The sequence below is a fragment of the Anolis sagrei genome, chromosome X (genome assembly GCF_037176765.1).
Source record: "Anolis sagrei isolate rAnoSag1 chromosome X, rAnoSag1.mat, whole genome shotgun sequence".
NCBI lineage: Eukaryota > Metazoa > Chordata > Lepidosauria > Squamata > Dactyloidae > Anolis > Anolis sagrei.
Window position 1 is genome coordinate 103,965,763 of NC_090034.1, and position 17,982 is coordinate 103,983,744.

Genomic DNA, 17,982 nt, shown 5'->3' on the forward strand with positions numbered 1-17,982 from the left:
TGTAAAAAAATGTATAGAAATATAAGAAAGTCACCCTGACCCTGGAGAGGAAGCAATTAGAAATTGCAGAAACCCTTATCAAAGGACACTCTTTGCATGGACTATAACAAAGAATCGTGCCCCTGGCCTCGGAGGATTTGACCAGCAGGGAAATGATCACTTGGCAAATCTTGATTATGTTACAATAGTACAAGGGGAAGCCTTTGGAAAGTTTCCCCCTCCTGACCTGTTTCCATTCAAACTCTCTCACTGAAGACATCCACCTAAGTTTCCCCCATTGCTCCCCTGTCTTATCGTAAAAGGAAAATCCGGATTATGTTGGTATCGCCAACATCAGTGTTTATTTCAATCACCAGAAAATAGAAAGGCTTAGCTTGAAGGCCAATTTAGGACTCGCTGAGCCCCTGGACATTTCTTGTGTTTCCATAATCCATTCAAGAATGCATTGTATTCCCTTGTCCCGCCTCCCTCCGCGAGGAGCGGAGAGCGGGAGATTTGAACCACACAACTCTGTATTTCTATAAAAATGGCATTTATTTGTGTACATGTTATGCTCAGCTTGGCGAATGATTGCTGCTTTGCATCCTTTTCAGCTGAATCGCTAATAAATCATCTCGGTGGCGCTTCCTTCAACTTTGGTGAGATTCTTTTTGGGAACCTAGGGAAAATAAATAATTTAAAATTAGGCTTCTCTTTGCTTACCAACGTAGCGATCCCTCTTTAGTGGGGCCGCAGGGTCTCTCCTCCTGGACTAGACCCTTTTAAATTCCCTATCGACTTCAGTTTGAGGGGACTGACTCATCCTAGTGGGAGTTGTAGTTCACCCTGCAGCCAGAGAGCACATGGAATGCCACTGATGATGCATCCAACTAAAACTTGCCCAACATAACAAACTTTAAGTATTGATGGAGTTTCTCAGGCTTAACTTGGCATGATGTGAGTTGTAGTTCACCCACAACCTTATGCATTTTGTAACATTAACATTATTTTTCAAATAACCAGGTACCCAAGCTAGTTGCTATATATCTTTAAAAAAAATCAGCCCTCTGCATCCGTGGATTCTCCATCCATGGGTTCAAGTGCCCTTTGAAGGCAACCATAGGGGTGATGTTGCACTTCATGCAAATGATGGTTTTATAACTGGGTAGTAAAGGTAAAGGTTTCCCCCTGACATTAAGTCCAGTCGTGTCCGACTTTGGGGGTTGGTGTTCATCTCCATTTCTAAGCCAAAGAGCCAGCGTTGTCAATAGACGCCTCTATGATCATGTGGCTGGCATGACTGTATGGAGTGCTGTTACCTTCCTGCTGGAGCAGCACCTATTGATCTACTCATATTTGCATGTTTTCGAACTGCTAGGTTGGTAGAAGCTGGGGCTAACAGCAGGAGCTCGCCCCACTCCCCAAATTCGAACCATATTTGGAAATATAAATAGTTCTGTGAAGCATGAACATTTGCATGCATTTTCAACGCCATGATCATAACGAAGATCTGAGACTCCACCGTGCAGCTGAGCATCGACTTATTTTGCCACACCTTATGCAGAAGTGAAAGCGGTTTCCTCATTTGAACTTCATGGTTTGACTCTTTGAGGGAACTAGCAACATCAAGTAAACCTGTGACTGGTAAGAAAATAATATTATTTTTACAACTTAACGAGTTTGCAAAGAGTTGAATGATGTTAAATATGCTTGCAAGGGGATGCTGGATGTCACAGTACAAAGAAAGCACTTTTCTGCATCTAGTTCAGTATATAGTATCAGCAGGTCAAGGGTTTCAGGCAAATCTCTGTCTCAGTTGAATTGGAGCCGCTTAGCAATTCTTACACTTTAGTATGGAGAGTATGTGCTGTGTGCTTTGAGATCTCTCTCTCTACTTGTGTCAAGAGAGGTGTAGCAATTGAGTTTTCCCTCTCTTGAAACCAGTATAAGGAGAGTATATGCTGTGTGCTTTGAGATCTCTCTCTACTTGTGTTTCAGGAGAGATGTAGCGATTGTGTTTTTCCCTCTCTTGAAACCTTTAGAAGAAGCTTAGGAATCCTTATACTCTAGTATAAGGAGAGTATGTGCTGTGTGCTTTGAGATCTCTCTCTGCTTGTGTTTCAGGAGAGATGTAATGATTGAGTTTTGTTAAGTTTATGTTATGTTGTTTACTTTGTATGTTTCGGTGATATTACTTGGAAACCACCCTGAGTCCCCTTCGGGGAGATAGAGCGCTATATAAACAAAGTTTTATTATTATTATATTATACTCTAGTATGGAGAGTGTGATGGCGCGAGTGGCGCCACCTATATGTAGAACTGTAAGTTGCAGGATTTGAACTGTTGTATCATGCCTAATTTTGCCTTTTTACCCTGTAAATGTATAGTTGGATTGATTGGTTATTTATAGCTGTCAATCAATGTTGTTTGCACCGGTTGGATTGCTTCTCCTGCTCAATTGTTTGACCCCGCCTCTTCCTAGAGAGTAGGACAGTGTTTCCTTTTCCATTCCACCATCAAACTTTCTATCAGATGGACGTGAGAGAGAGACTTGGCTCTGAAGCCCTTGATTAAGTTACCTCTCAGCACCAATTCTGAGGTTCTTACCCTTGAGACTTATGCTTCATGTTCAGATCAACCTGGACGACGTTGAGAAGTCTCAAGCGTCTTCAAACCAGTTCTTTGGCACCAGAGGAAGGCTTTGTGCCTTCAAAGTATAGGCCATTGGAATTGGGGTTGTGATTATTGCGATATTCACAACCATTGAGAAAGAGGGACCTGGAAAAGCTTCTCAACTGCAAAATTCCTTGGACCCAAGACAACCAGAGACTGTAATGTATATTTTCCTTTACCCCTTTGAAACTTCCAGCTTATTGCCTTAAAGGGATAACTCTTTGTGAACAATTAAATCTATTTTGAGTTATCTACAGTGTTTTGGTCCTTGGGAGTTCCAGTTTCCTAAAGGAGGGAAAGAAGCAATCCCCTGGGGAGAGATGTCACGTCCATGCCTCTTTCACTAAGAGTTATAGCCCCCAGGCACGACGACACAGGGAGTGTGTGCTGTGTGCTTTGAGATCTCTCTCTACTTGTGTTTCAGGAGAGATGTAGTGATTGAGTTTTTCCCTCTCTTGAAACCTTTAGAAGAAATGGGTGGTGTTAGAGCAGCTCAGACCCAGTTCTTGATTATCACACCTCTGGAGGTTATACCAGTGCTGAGCTGGGTTTGTTGATTGATAATAACCTATTTGTTTTGTATTGAATTGAAGCAAGAACTTGTAGGTACAATGGGGAAAGCGTTGTGGTCGCTGTGTTTGCTCTTCAATGGCTTTGTGTGGCTTTTTGTGCTGATTGGATCTGAGGAGCCGTGGCAGAAAGTGGCGGCAGAGCGTTCAGAGTAAGTAGGAAAAGCCATACAATTTGGGTTACAAAAGGCTAAACAAAACAAAACAAAACCAAACCAGAGGGAAATCGACCGGTAAAAGCTTTCCTTCCTTTGCTTTGTAGGTATTATTGCCCTTGGCAGTGCTTGAATTTTGTCCAGATGTGGCCAGGCTCGTTCTGTGTGGTAAGGCAGACAGTTTCCAATCTAGAACCTCTCGTGTACATTCACATCTTCTAGAACACGTATTTGGCAAACTTTAGGCCTCTAGGTGTTCTAGACTTCAACTCCCACAATTCCTAACAGTCAATGAAAAGTCCTCCCTGGATTCCTAGACCTTGATAACTATAGTGTTCAACCTTTGTTCTGACAAAGGTTTGTTTTCAAACACACTGCTTAATACCCTTTGCAATACATGAAAGCACTTCTTTGGCCTCTGACCTCCTTCTTGTTGGCTATTCTCACACTCCTTTGAACTCTCAATTCCAAACAGTCAGCCCAATCTAAGATTCCCGTTTCATCAAGGTCAGGTTGCTTGTTAGTGTCAGCCTGGTTGCCTTCCTGCCTACTCTCAGGCTGAGAACTGTCCTCCTTTTCTGAGTCAATTTGCACCTGGCTAGTTTCAGTATCAAAAACATCATTCTCTGCTGTGGGAAACTGAACTTGTACACCCTGTTCCTCATTGTCTACAACAAGAACATTTTGAACCTAATTGTGAACCTGAATCCCATCATCCTCATCAGAGTCACTCTGAAACCCCATCTGAGTCACAACACTATCAGTCTGTGTCTGTGGTTCCAGCTGAGTTACAACACCACCTTCGTAACTCCTCAACAGATGGCAGTACTGGTATGCGGCAGGTACTGGCTTGTGCAGTAGACTCTCCTCTACAGTTCTATTTTGGTGGGAAATGTTAGCATTCAACAATTGTGCGAAGTATGGAACCCTGCGAAGAAGGTCAGTCAATGTGTCTTAAGCAATGTGCAGTCATTGAATTCTTGACAGCAGACGGTATCACCCCAAAGGAGATTCATCAGAGAATGCAAGCTGTTTATGGTGCTTGTGTTGATGTGAGGACTGTGCATCCTTTGGGGTGACACTTTCTGCTGTCAAGAATTCAATGACTGCACGTTGTTTAAGTCACATTGACCAACCGTCTGCGCAGGATTCCATACTTCACACTTTAACAACACAACCATTCAATGCTAAGGCTTCCCCCCCAAAATGGAATTATAGAGGAGAGTCTACTGAACAAGCCAGTATCTGCCGCATACCAGTACTGCAATTTGTTAAGGAGTTACAAAGGTGGAGGCATTACTTTTCATTCAACCCTCATATTGTTATTAAGTTATAAATTATTACTTGAAACCCATGTGTTGGAACCCTAGGGATTACTGAATCCAAAAATGGTTTTGGATTGAGCTGAAGCATGGGGGAAGATGCACATGGTTTATGTCATTTAGGTAAATAATAGGCATGTGCAATCCATAGTTCTAATTGGTTCTAAAGTACTGTACTTACAAAACTAAAGTTCTGGTGGTGAAACTTTCAGAACTCTAACACAACTTTCAAAATTTCATTATAAATGGCAGTTCCTAATAGGTTCTGTCGTAAAAATCACCAGTAATGAAATAATAATGAAAAATTGAAAGTTTTGTTAGAGTTCTGAAATTTTCACCACCAGAACTGTTAGATTTTACAATGTATTGCAATGTAATATAGCTGAGTCATGCACTGCTAATGGGCTTCTATTGGGAATGCTGAGTCATACATTAACTGTATATAGAGCTTCATTTGGGGAATGTGTTCTGGCCTAGTCCAGGTGATTGTGAATAATGCAATCCAGGGTCTGAGTTAAGTTAATGAGTTGGGAACCAATCAGAGTTTGCTATGTGTAATTGTATAGAATTGTATATAAGGAAGTCAAGTACAGTGTAGTATATCTCTCCTTGTGCTGTGATGTTGTTCGTCGAAGGCTATATGTAATTAATAGAACCTGTTTGCTAAGACAAGATATAACTGTATGCTGTGGTAAGTTTGTAATATCATCTAGACTGGGGGAAAGACAATGGAAAAACTGACAATGGCCGGGCATGTGCTCAAGTGTATGTAAAAGGTTCCAGAGTGACTGCAGGCTGTGGAAGCAGTTGACTGAAAATACTGTGCAGGAAGAAGCTACTGAAACACTGAAGTTGTGCAACTGATCTGCTGCTGAATTGCGAAATTAATCTCAACATGGCACATAGGTTCTGTCATAAAAATCACCAATAATGAAATAATGAAATTTTGAAAGTTTTGTTAGAGTTCTGAAATTTTCACCACCAGAACTTTAGCAACACTGTAGAAGCAAAACACCAGCGCCCCCTAGTTTTCACAACCAGAACTTTAGTTTGTAAGTACTTTAGAACCATTTAGAACAGTGGTTCTCAACCTTCCTCATGCCCCGACCCCTTAATACAGTTCTCATGTTGTGGTGACCCCTAACCATAACAGTTTTTAACCACAACACAGTTTTTAACCATAACCATAACATTATTTTTGTTGCCGCTTCAGAACTGTAATTTTGCTACTGTTACGAATCGTAATGCAAATATCTGATTTGCTAGATGTATTTTCATTCACTGGACCAAATCTGGCACAAATACCTGATGCACCCAAATTTGAATACTGGTGGGGTTGGGGGAGGTTGATGTTGTCAGTTGGGATTTATAGTTCACCTACAATCCAGGAGCATTTTGAACTCCACCAAGGATGGAATTGAACTTGGCACACAGAACTTCCATGACCAACAGAAAATACTGGAAGGGTTTGGTGGACATTGACCTTGAGTTTGGGAGTTGTAGTTCACCTACATCCAGAGAGCACTGTGGACTCAAACAATGATGGATCTGGACCTAACTTGGCACAAATGCTCAATATGCCCAAATGTGAACACTGGTGGAGTTTGGGGAAAATAGACCTTACCATCTGGGCGTTATGGTTGCTGGGATGTATAGTTCACCTAGAGTCAAAGAGCATCTTGAACCCAACCAACAATAAAATTGGGCCAGACTTCTCACACAAAACTCCCATTACCAACAGAAAATATTATGTTTTCTGATGGTCTTTGGCGACCCCTCTGACATCCCCTTGCGACCCCCCCCCAGGGGTCCTGACCCCCAGGTTGAGAAACACTGATTTAGAACCATGGATTGCACATGCCTAGATAAATATACTCCCGCTTCCTATACATTAACATATTATCTTCCTTTTGTGTCTTGTGTGGAGGCTCTGGCCACTAGGTTTGAGTGTGTCCTGCCAAAGAACGCCAACAACTGGACCATCCATGGATTATGGTGAGGCAACCCCATTCAGACCAAGAAACATGTGAACATCCCTTCCCTTGAGTGAATCTTGCCAAGAAAACCCTACGATAGCTTCGCCATTCCTCAGAAATGACTTGAAGGCGCACAACAGCAAGTGTGTGTTCCTCATAAGTTGTCTTCAACTGTCTGTTCTTCAATCCACAGGCCCAGTGATATCACAGCGTGTTGTCACTACTGGTACCTCTTTCCCTCCGACTTGACGGTAGGCCAGAGTTTTTCGAACTTTTTGGAAAGGGAACGGATTCTACAGATCCCAGAGTGCAGAAAAATTATGCTTATTTACTCGAATCTAATGCTCACCTTTTTCGGCTAAATCACCTTGCAAAAATGAGGGTGCGCATTAGATTCACGTCATATGGTCAAGTTATTATTAGTGCTGAGACAAAGTCAAAGGGAGAGCTGTTTCAGGAGCAGCTGGAGGTCCTATGAGGGTTGAATGAAAAGTAATGCCTCCACTTTCGTGACTTGGGTTTGGATGGGACTATTTTAATAAATCAAACTCTGAAATAATCCTTAGAATGTGCTCTTTAACTACCACCAGGTATGTAGCTGGGGGGGGGGATTGTTGAGGGGCTTCAGCCCCCCCCCCAAAATTCTCAGGGTGGTCCGCGAGAAGGCCTTACTGGTACATTATTTTTATTCATATCATGATCTGATCACCATGCTCAATATATCCCATATGCATGGGGCTACTGGGATAACGATACAAAAAGTTTGCTAGGGTAGATCCTCAGCCCCCCTCCCTTTGAATCAAACTCACCCCCCCCCCCCAAATCAAACTCAGCACTCCCCGAATCAAAATTCTGGCTACGGGCCTGACTACCACTATTCACTTTTCCACATAATCACCAGACAATTGGATACATTTCTGCCAACAATGAACAAGTTTTCTGAAGCTGTCATGGAAGAAATCGACACTCTGTTTCCGCAACCAGCGTCTCACAGTTCTCTCATCCTGGGTACCCATCGTGCACAGATCTTCCGATAGCCAAGTAAAGCAATAATGTGACCCACACGTTCTTGTGAAATGCCGATTATGCTTGAAATTTCTCTCCGAGTGATACGACAATCATCCTGAATCAATCTGTCAACCTTTTGCTTGTGAAACTCGGTGGTTGCTGCCACAGGACATCCAACTCTTTGTTTGTCATGCAAGTCAGATGTTCCCGCCTCAACATTTCTCTCGCCCAACGACGCACAGTCCTCATATCAACACAATCACCATAAACAGCTTGCATTCTCTGATGAATCTCCTTTGGGGTGACACCTTCTGCTGTCAAGAATTCAATGACTGCACATTGCTCACAATGACCGACCATCTGCGCAGGGTTCCATACTTTGCACTTTAACAACACAACTGCTCAATGCTAAGGCTTCCCACCAAAGTGGAACTGTAGAGGAGAGTCTACTGAACAAGCCAGTACCTGCCGCATACGTTGCTTAAGTCACATTGACTGACCGTCTGTGCAGGGTTCCATACTTTGCACTTTAACAACACAACCATTCAATGCTAAGGCTTCCCACCAAAATGGAACTGTAGAGAAGAGTCTACTGAACAAGCCAGTATCTGCCACATACGTTGCTTAAGTCACATTGACTGACTGTCTGCGCAGGGTTTCATACTTTGCACTTTAACAACACAACCGTTCAATGCTAAGGCTTCCTGCCAAAATGGAACTGTAGAGGAGAGTCTACTGAACAAGCCAGTACCTGCCGCATACGTTGCTTAAGTCCCATTGACTGAGCGTCTGCGCAGAGTTCCATACTTAGAATCATAGAATCAAAGAGTTGGAAGAGACCTCATGGGCCATCCAGTCCAACCCCCTGCCAAGAAGCAGGAATATTGCATTCAAATCACCCCCGACAGATGGCCATCCAGCCTCTGTTTAAAAGCTTCCAAAGAAGGAGCCTCCACCACACCCCGGGGCAGAGAGTTCCACTGCTGAACGGCTCTCACAGCCAGGAAGTTCTTCCTCATGTTCAGATGGAATCTCCTCTCTTATAGTTTGAAGCCATTGTTTCGCATCCTAATCTTCAGGGAAGCAGAAAACAAGCTTGCTCCCTCCTCCCTGTGGCTTCCCATCACATATTTATACATGGTTATCAGATCTCCTCCCAGCCTTCTCTTCTTCAGGCTAAACATGCCCAGCTCCTTATGCCGCTCCTCATAGGGCTTGTTCTACAGACACTGGATCATTTTAGTCGCCCTCCTCTGGACACATTCCAGCTTTTCAATATCTCTCTTGAATTGTGGTGCCCAGAATTGGACACAATATTCCAGGTGCGGTCTAACCAACGCGGAATAGAGGGGTAGCATTACTTCCCTAGATCTAGACACTATGCTCCATACACTTCACACTTTAATAACACAACCATTAAATGCTAAGGCTTCCCACCAAAATGGAACTGTAGAGGAAAGTCTACTGAACCAGCCAGTACCTGCCTCATGCCAGTACTGCCATCTGTTGAGGAGTTACGAAGGTGGAGGCATTACTTTTCATTCAACCCTCGTATTTAAAGGACATTACCTCGAATTTAATGGCCGTGGCTCAATAATATAGCATTCTGGGATCTGTAGTTTGGTGAAGCACCCACATCGTTTGGCAGGGAAGGCTCAATACCTTGTCAAACTATTACACCCCTTCCTCCATTACACCATAGCATTGAGTGGATTCTTTCTACAGCATAGATGCACCCAAGGCTTTATCTTCCATTGCTGAAACCTGGCTGTTTCCCCCTTCCTGCAGGATCTGCTGCCTGACCTGAATTGGCACTGGCCCAGCTTCATCAATCTCAGTAACTTCCTTTTCTGGTAATGCAACACAGCTGAAAAGAGGATGGGATGGGAATTGGGAATCTAAACGGGGAACAGTACAGGCTGGACATTCCTTACCTGCAATTCCAAAACATGTGAAAATTGGTTGAGATCGTGACAGCTTTGCTCTCCGATAGCTCAGTGTATGCACATGTTATTTCAGTATTGAAAACACTGCATATCTAAGCTTTATTTGTTGTGTCAGGGCAACCGGTCAATTATATTACATTTCTAACAGAACAAAGCAAACAAACAAACAGACAAAATACAAAATTTGTGAGTTTGGTAGTTGATTAAATGTCCTTTGACCAGAATCTGGCCACTTGGAGTGCTTCTGGTGTTGCCGCAAGAAGGTCCTCCCTTGTGCATGTGGCAGGGCTCAGGATGCATTGCAGCAGGTGGTCAGTGGTTGACTCTTCTCCACACTCGCATGTTGAGGATTCCACTTTGTGGCCCCATTTCTTGAGGTTGGCTCTGCATCTCGTGGTGCCAGAGCGCAGTCTGTTCAGCGCCTTCCAAGTCGCCCAGTCTTCTGTGTGCCCAGGGGGGAGTCTCTAATTTGGTATCAGCCATTGGTTGAGGTTCTGGGTTTGAGCCTGCCACTTTTGGACTCTCACTTGCTGAGGTGTTCCAGCGAGTGTCTCTGTAGAGCTCAGAAAACTATTTCTTGATTTAAATCGTTGACATGCTGGCTGATACCCAAACAGGGGATGAGCTGGAGATGTCCCTGCCTTGGTCCTTTCACTATTGGCTGCTACTTCCCAGCGGATGACAGGTGGTGCAATACCGGCTAAGCAGTGTAATTTCTCCAGTGGTGTGGAGTGCAGACACCCCGTGATAATGCGGCATGTCTCATTAAGAGCCACATCCACTGTTTTGGCATGGTGAGATGTGTTCCACACTGGGTTATTTATTAATTTACTCATTATTCATTATTTATTATATAATTGATAATAATGACATTTCCTCAAAGCCTTTTCAAGCTAGACAAAACCTCTATCCACATATAGTTATTTAATATATATTCTCCCCAATTGACAGAGGTATTTCCATTCCAAAAAAACCTCCACAGTTGATATATTTAACAGGCTTTAATTTTCAAGCCGTTGTTGACCTCTCCCTTAACCCCAAAGTAAGGCTTTCTGTTCCACAGTTGGGAAGGCGCCATATTGAACGACGTTGCAAGACAGGTAAGGTGGCAACCTGTGCAGGACGGGGTTGCTCTCCCCCTGAAATCACAGGTCCGCAGTTTGGGGGTCCTCCTGGATTCTTCACTTACGTTTGAGGCTCAGGCGTTGGTGGTGGCCGGGAGGGCCTTTGACTCGTGCGCCAACTGTGACCATACCTCGGGAAGACGGATCTGGCCAGGGTGGTCCACGCCTTAGTCACCGCTAGACTGGATTACTGCAATGCACTCTACGTGGGGCTGCCCTTGAAAACGGCCCGAAAATTGTTAACTGGGGCTCCTTACAGGGAGCGGTCAACCCTCCTGTTCAAGGAGCTCCACTGACTGCCATTCATCTACCGTACCCATTTTAAGGTGCAGGTTCTTACCTTCAAAGCCTACCTGCGTGATCACATCTCTGTATACGAACCCACACGATCTCTTCGTTCATCTGGAGAGGCCCTGCTCTCGATCCCACCAGCATCACAGGTGCGATTGGTGGGGATGAGAGAGAGGGCCTTCTCGGTGGTGGCCCCTCGACTCTGGAACTCACTCCCTAAGGACATCAGGCAGGCCCCAACCCTGGCAATCTTCAGGAGGAGCCTGAAAACGTGGCTGTTCCAGTGTGCCTTCCTGGAATAATGATCCCATAACACTTTGTCCCTCCAAAGCACTTTATATTTTTAGGTCTGCTCGTATGTCTTCCACAAACGCCACTATCACCTTTTCATCCATGCCTCAGCACTATTTCCAATTTTAAATTTTTACATTTGGCCTTCCCACAGTTTTAACTGTATGTTGTCTTATTGATAATGTTATATGTTTATCGTTTATGCTTTATTTTAATTGCTTGTATTGTTGTGATTATTGCTTGTATTCTTGTGTTTGGGCTTGGCCTCATGTAAGCCGCACCGAGTCCCTTGGGTAGATGGTAGCGGGGTACAAATAAAGTGTTGTTGTTGTTGCTGTTGTTGTTGTTATTATTATTATGCTTGCTCCCTCTCCTTCTCCAGGGAGAAAGAATGGTATAAGCACGGGACTTGTGGTGGCTGTGTCGAAACACTGAACTCCCCCAATAAATACTTCAGAGCGGCCCTCGACCTGCGCACCAAATACAACATTGACAGGTGAGCCACGACGCTTCACTTCCCATTGAAGGCTAGCAAATTTTGGAGGCAGTTTGGATAGGCATGCACTTACATGACGCATTTGAAAGCAGTGCTACTCAGAGTGATGATCCTTGGACCAAGCTGTTTTCTAAACTATTAATGGCAGGTTTCCTGAAAAGAAAAGTATAATTATGGTTTTGAATGAGTAACATTCATTTTTTCTTTTTCTTAATGCAGTGCGTTCCAAAATGCTGGTATTGTCCCATCTTGCCGTTACAGCTACAAGGTAAATTTCAACAAAATCATGCACTCCAACTGTCTTGATGTGACAGGAAATGCTCCGATTTAAGCCTCTGTCACCCCACTTTTTCAGCTGCTTTAACATGTCCCAGTTTCTGTGTCTTTGTGCATACACACACACACATCATTATTATAATGTCTTCCAAAGTGGCAAACATTTTAATATATTTTTATTTTTATATAATATTTTAAATCCATATTAGAGTGTCTCCCTGGAGTGGCAGGCATATTAGTATACACACACACACACACACACTTATTAGTATACACACTTATTAGTATACACACACACACACTTATTTTTTAAGTAAGGTCCGTTTTGTTGTAGACACTAGTAGTTCATGCGCATACCGCAACAAGTGCGTCTGTCGTGTACCGGCATGCCTCGGGAACAACTGTGCTCAGTTTCCGCTCTGTAGCTAACCTGTACGGTTCTGTTCTGTGCTTTAAAAATGTTTAAGACTCTCAACTCACCCTCCGCGTGTGAGGTTCGTTCAGTGATACGGTTTTTGTCAGCAAGGAACCTGCCTGCTGCAGAAATTCATCAACAGATTTGTGAAGTGTACAGTGATACTGTTATGAGTGAAAGCAACGTGCGTAAGTGGGTACGACAATTCAAAGATGGTCATTACAACGTCCATGATTATGAGGACTGCTCCGGTCGCCCTTCTTTGGTTACAGACAATTTGGTGGCTTCAGTTGAAGCGAGGATTTATGAAGAGGGTATTTTAAAATTGGTTCAGAGGTATGATAAGTGTTTGAACAAATTTGGCAACTATGTCGAAAAATAGAGTGAAGTATGTACTTTCTGAAAATAAATTTACTTTTTTGAAATAAACTTTCGTTGTGTACTTATGTTCAAACGGACCTTACTTAAAAATACCCCTCATACATAAACATACACACACACACACACACATATATAACGAATATATGCTAATATGCCTGCCACCCCAGGGAGATACTCTAATATGGATTTAAAGTATTATATAAAAATATTATATAAAATATTTGTAATAATAATTTTCATCCCTCTTATAGTTCTCCCCAGAATGGCAGCAATATTAATATATACTTATTTTATAAATAATATTTTTGTTAATATTTTAATTATCATTATATTGTCTTTCCAGTATGGCAGCCATATTAATTTATTTATATATATATACACACACACACACACACACATATACATAATTCATTTTTCTATATAATATTTTTTCATCCTTATGATTATTAGTGTGTCTCCCCAGAGTGGCGGCCATATTAATCTATTTTTATTTTTATATATTATTTTTTAAAATATTTTTCATACATATTATTATTATTATTATTATTATTATTATTATTATTATAGTATCTCCCTGGAGTGGCTGCCATATTAACATATTTTTATTTTTTATATTTAATATTTTTAATAATATTGTTTATTCTTATTATTATAGTGCCTCCCCGGAGTGGTGGTCATGCTAATATACACACACACACACACACACACACACACACAAAATATTTATTATTATTATTATTATTATTATTATTATTATTATTTCTCTCCAGCATGGTGGTCATATTAATATAGTTTTATTTTTTAAATATTTTTAATACTATTCCAAATTTTTATTGGAGTGTCTCCCTGGAGTGGCAGAGATATTAATATTTTTTACTTTTTACAAAGAATATTTCTAATAATATTTTAATGATTATTATAGTGACTTCCTGGAGTGCTGGCTATACTAATATATTTTGATTTTTTTTATTTATAATATTTTAAATCCTTATTAGAATTTCTCCCTGGAGTGGCAGAGATATTAATATATGTTTATTTATTTGTTGCCTTATATGTGAAAGACCTATGGTCAAAGCATCGAATAAAACTTATCACTTAAACTAATATATTTTTATATAGAATATTTGTAACAATATTCTAATCATTATTATAGTGTCTCTCCAGAGTGCCAGCTATACTAATATATTTTTATTTCATTCATTTAATAGATAGATAGATAGATAGATAGATAGATAGATAGATAGATAGATAGATAGAGATATAGATATATAGTGTCTCCCAGGAGTAATTGTCACATAAAGTCATTTGCTCTCTTATTCTGGCCTAATCATTTAATTCATTTTTAATGCTATGTTTTCCATTCTCATCTTTTTAATGTTTAAGATGGCTCGAGTCCCAGTCTTGGGGGGAAAGCAGGATATAAATAAAGTTAATAATAATAACAATTGAATGTTTTTAACTGTTTCTCTTCTGCAATGTATTAGCTCAGCTCCTTCCAGGCAGCGTTGCAGCCCACTTTGGGAGACCAATATGAACTTCAGTGTGTGACTGACATCCAGGTAAGTTTGTTTTCTTTCTCGCTTGCAAATCTATTAAGTCTTTGATGTGACATTGTATTGATTTAATTACATTATAATTGACGCTGTGCATTGTACTATTTGTTGCTGTTCTCCACTTCAATCTATGGGCAAGAGATGAATAAAAATAAATATTATTTTGTATTGTCGAAGGCTTTCATGGCTGGAATCACTAGGCTCTTGTGGGTTTTTTCGGGCTGTACGGACATGTTCTAGAGGCATTTTTCCTGACGTTTCGCCTGCATCTATGGCAAGCATCCTCAGAGGTAGTGAGGATGCTTGCCATACCTCTGAGGATGCTTGCCATAGATGCAGGCGAAACATCAGGAAAAATGCCTCTAGAACAGGCATGGGGAACCTTCGGCCCTCCAGGTGTAGTGGACTTCAACTCCCACAATTCCTTGAGGCTCGGCATTTGCCCCAAAGGCTTACCTTGGCCCAAGGAATTGTGGGAGTTGAAGTCCACCACACCTGGAGGGCCGAAGGTTCCTGACCCCTGCTCTAGAACATGGCCGTACAGCCCGAAAAAACCCACAAGAGCCTAAATATTATTTTCATCAGCAAGTCCAGTCTCTTCCTACTTTATCAACAATATAAATATTTTAAAAATTCTGTACAAGGAATAGAGTATTGGTTTTAAATTGTGCTGTAAATGACTTTAAAATCTTACCATCTTTTAAAATTATATTTAATTATAAAGGTAAAGGTTTCCCCTTGACATTAAGTCCAGTAATGTCCGACTCTGAGGGTTGGTGCTCATCTCGATTTCTAAACCGAAGAGCCGGCGTTGTCCATAGACGTCTCCAGGGTCATGTGGCCAGCATGACTGCATGGCGTGCCATTACTTTCCCACCGAAGCAGTACCTATTGATCTACTCACAATTGCATGTTTTCAAACTGATAGGTTGGCAGAAACTGGGGTTAACAGTGGGAGCTCACTTCGCTCCCCAGATTTGTACCACTGACCTTTCGGTCAGAAAATTCAGCAGCACCGCGGTTAAACCCACTGTGCCACCATATTTATTTATAAACTAGCCATCCCATATTTATTTATAAACTAGCCATCCCCTGCCACGCGTTGCTGTGGCCCACACGGGGCTTCCGTGTGGGAGGTTTGGCCCAATTTGATCATTGGTCAGGTTCAGAATACTCTGTAATTGTAGGTGAGCTATAAATCTCAGCAGCTACAACTCCCAAATGTCAAGATTCTATTTTCCCCAAACTCCATCTGTGTTCACATTTGGGCATATTGAATATTCCTGTCAAGTTTGCTCCAGATCCATCATTGTTTGAGTCCACAGTGTTCTCTGGATGGAGGTGAACTACAATTCCAAAATTCAAGGCCAATGCTCATCAAACCCTTCCAGTATTTTCTGTTGTCATGGGAGTTCTGTGTGCCAAGTTTGGTTCAATTCCATCGTTGGTGGAGTTCAGAATGCTCTTTGATTGTAGGTGAACTATAAATCCCAGCAACTACAACTCCCAAAATGACAAAATCATATTTTTTGAGTGATGGTCACTCCTTGCGTAGTGAGATGTTTTGCTGCCAAATTTGGTGTGATTTCGTTCATTGGTTCTTTTGTTTTTAAGCCACTCCTTATGACATGAGCATTTTTATATAGATAGATACTGAAATCATTAGCAGAGTGACCTTAAATGGCTGCAAACAATTTTGAAATCTTACCATCAAATATGTTTATTGTGCTCCTCAAATAAGTATCTTCTCTTTTAATTTTTTCCAGGAACGGCAAATCTTGGTGCAAATCAAGGTCTCTCTTTCCACCAACTTCTCCACCGGCTGCATTCAAAGGGGTTCCCAGGATGGCTCTCCATACAAACCCTGCCAAGCGCTATGGAATATTTTTTATTTTCCTCCCAACCTGGAAAATCCACGTGATCCTTGTCCCTGATTCGAGGCAACAGGAAAAAAAGAAAACTTTGAAAGAAAATTGAGACAAAATAAAATAGAAATAAATCATCTTAGTCTTCGTGTCATGTTTGATTGCGTTTGATATTGACTTTGTCGTCCCATCAGCTACAGAAACAAACAAATGCATACGAGTTGTAGTTGTGAACAGGCAGATGGGTCAAGGGTTCTCTCATTTGGATTGCTGTGAGTTTTCCAGGCTATCTGGCCATGCTCCAGAAGCATTCTCACCTGACGTTCTGCCCACATCTATTTATGTATTTGTTTGTTTAAAACATTTACTGTATATCCTCTAGTATACAGCCTAGTTTTTCAGCCCTTTTTTTAGGCTGAAAAAGTCCCCCTCGGCTATACTTGTGTCAAGGTTATTTATTATTTTACTCTGTTATTAATATTATTATTATTATTTTATTTCATTTAATATTTTATTCTATTTATTATTATTACATTTATCATTTTACTCTATTATTACACATTTATTATTTTACTGCATAATTGTTGTGATTGCTACATTCATTATTTTACTCTTTTTATTATTGTTGTTGTTATTGTTATTATTATCATTTCATTTATTATTTTATTCTATTTATTATTATTACATTTATCATTTTACTCTATTATTACACATTTATTATTTTACTGCATAATTGTTGTGATTGCTACATTCATTATTTTACTCTTTTTATTATTGTTGTTGTTATTATTATTATTATCATTTCATTTATTATTTTATTCTATTTATTATTATTACATTTACTCTATTATGACACATTTAGTATTTTACTGCATAATTGTTGTGATTGCTACATTCATTATTTTACTCTTTTTATTATTGTTGTTATTACATTTATTATGTATTATTATTAGAAGGATACATAAGCACATTTACATTGAAGAAGGTAAATAATCATTTAATCAGAGTTGGACAGTCTTATCTTAAATTACCATTTTTGTAAATATTCAAAAGTATATAACCTACTGATTCCTCAATTAATGTAATTTAATTGGTATCTATTTTTATTTTGCAATTTACCCGTACTGGCTGTATTTCCCACCCTCGGCTTATACTCGAGTCAATCTGTTTTCTGTTTTTTGTGGTAAAATTAGGTGCCTCGGCTTATATTCGGGTCGGCTTATACTTGAGTATATACGGTATATTCAGCACTTCTCATGCCACAGAGGACTCAGGGTGGAGCACAACATATATTCCGGGACATCTATATAAATAAAAATGTAATGTTCGTTTGTGGGATTAACAGAACTCAAAAACCACTGGACGAATTGACACCAAATTTGGACACAAGACACCTAACAACCCAATGGATGTCCTTCACTCAAAAAATTGATTTTTGTCATTTGGGAGTTGTAGTTGCTGGGATTTATAGTTCACCTACAATCAAAGAGCGTTCTGAACACCACCAACGATGGAATTGAACCAAACATAGCACACAGTTCTCCCATGGCCAACAGAAAATACTGGAAGGGTTTGGTGGGCAGTGTCCTTTGGTTTTGGAGTTGTAGTTCACCTACATCCAGAAATCACTGTGGACTCAAACAATGATGGATCTGGACCAAA

The 17,982-nt window shown here is 40.8% G+C and overlaps 1 protein-coding gene across 1 annotated transcript; it reads left to right on the plus strand.

Moving 5' to 3' along the window:
- The first annotated feature begins 1,445 nt into the window (after window positions 1-1,445).
- On the plus strand, window positions 1,446-16,450 carry LOC132780437 (ribonuclease Oy-like). Its single transcript, XM_067473494.1, has 10 exons — window positions 1,446-1,623; window positions 3,246-3,373; window positions 3,484-3,544; window positions 6,626-6,693; window positions 6,868-6,925; window positions 9,471-9,535; window positions 11,717-11,830; window positions 12,050-12,098; window positions 14,387-14,461; window positions 16,222-16,450. Exons 2-10 carry the CDS (start codon window positions 3,264-3,266, stop codon window positions 16,387-16,389), a joined length of 768 nt encoding a protein of 255 aa, XP_067329595.1. The 5' UTR covers window positions 1,446-1,623; window positions 3,246-3,263; the 3' UTR covers window positions 16,390-16,450.
- The last annotated feature ends 1,532 nt before the right edge of the window (window positions 16,451-17,982 follow it).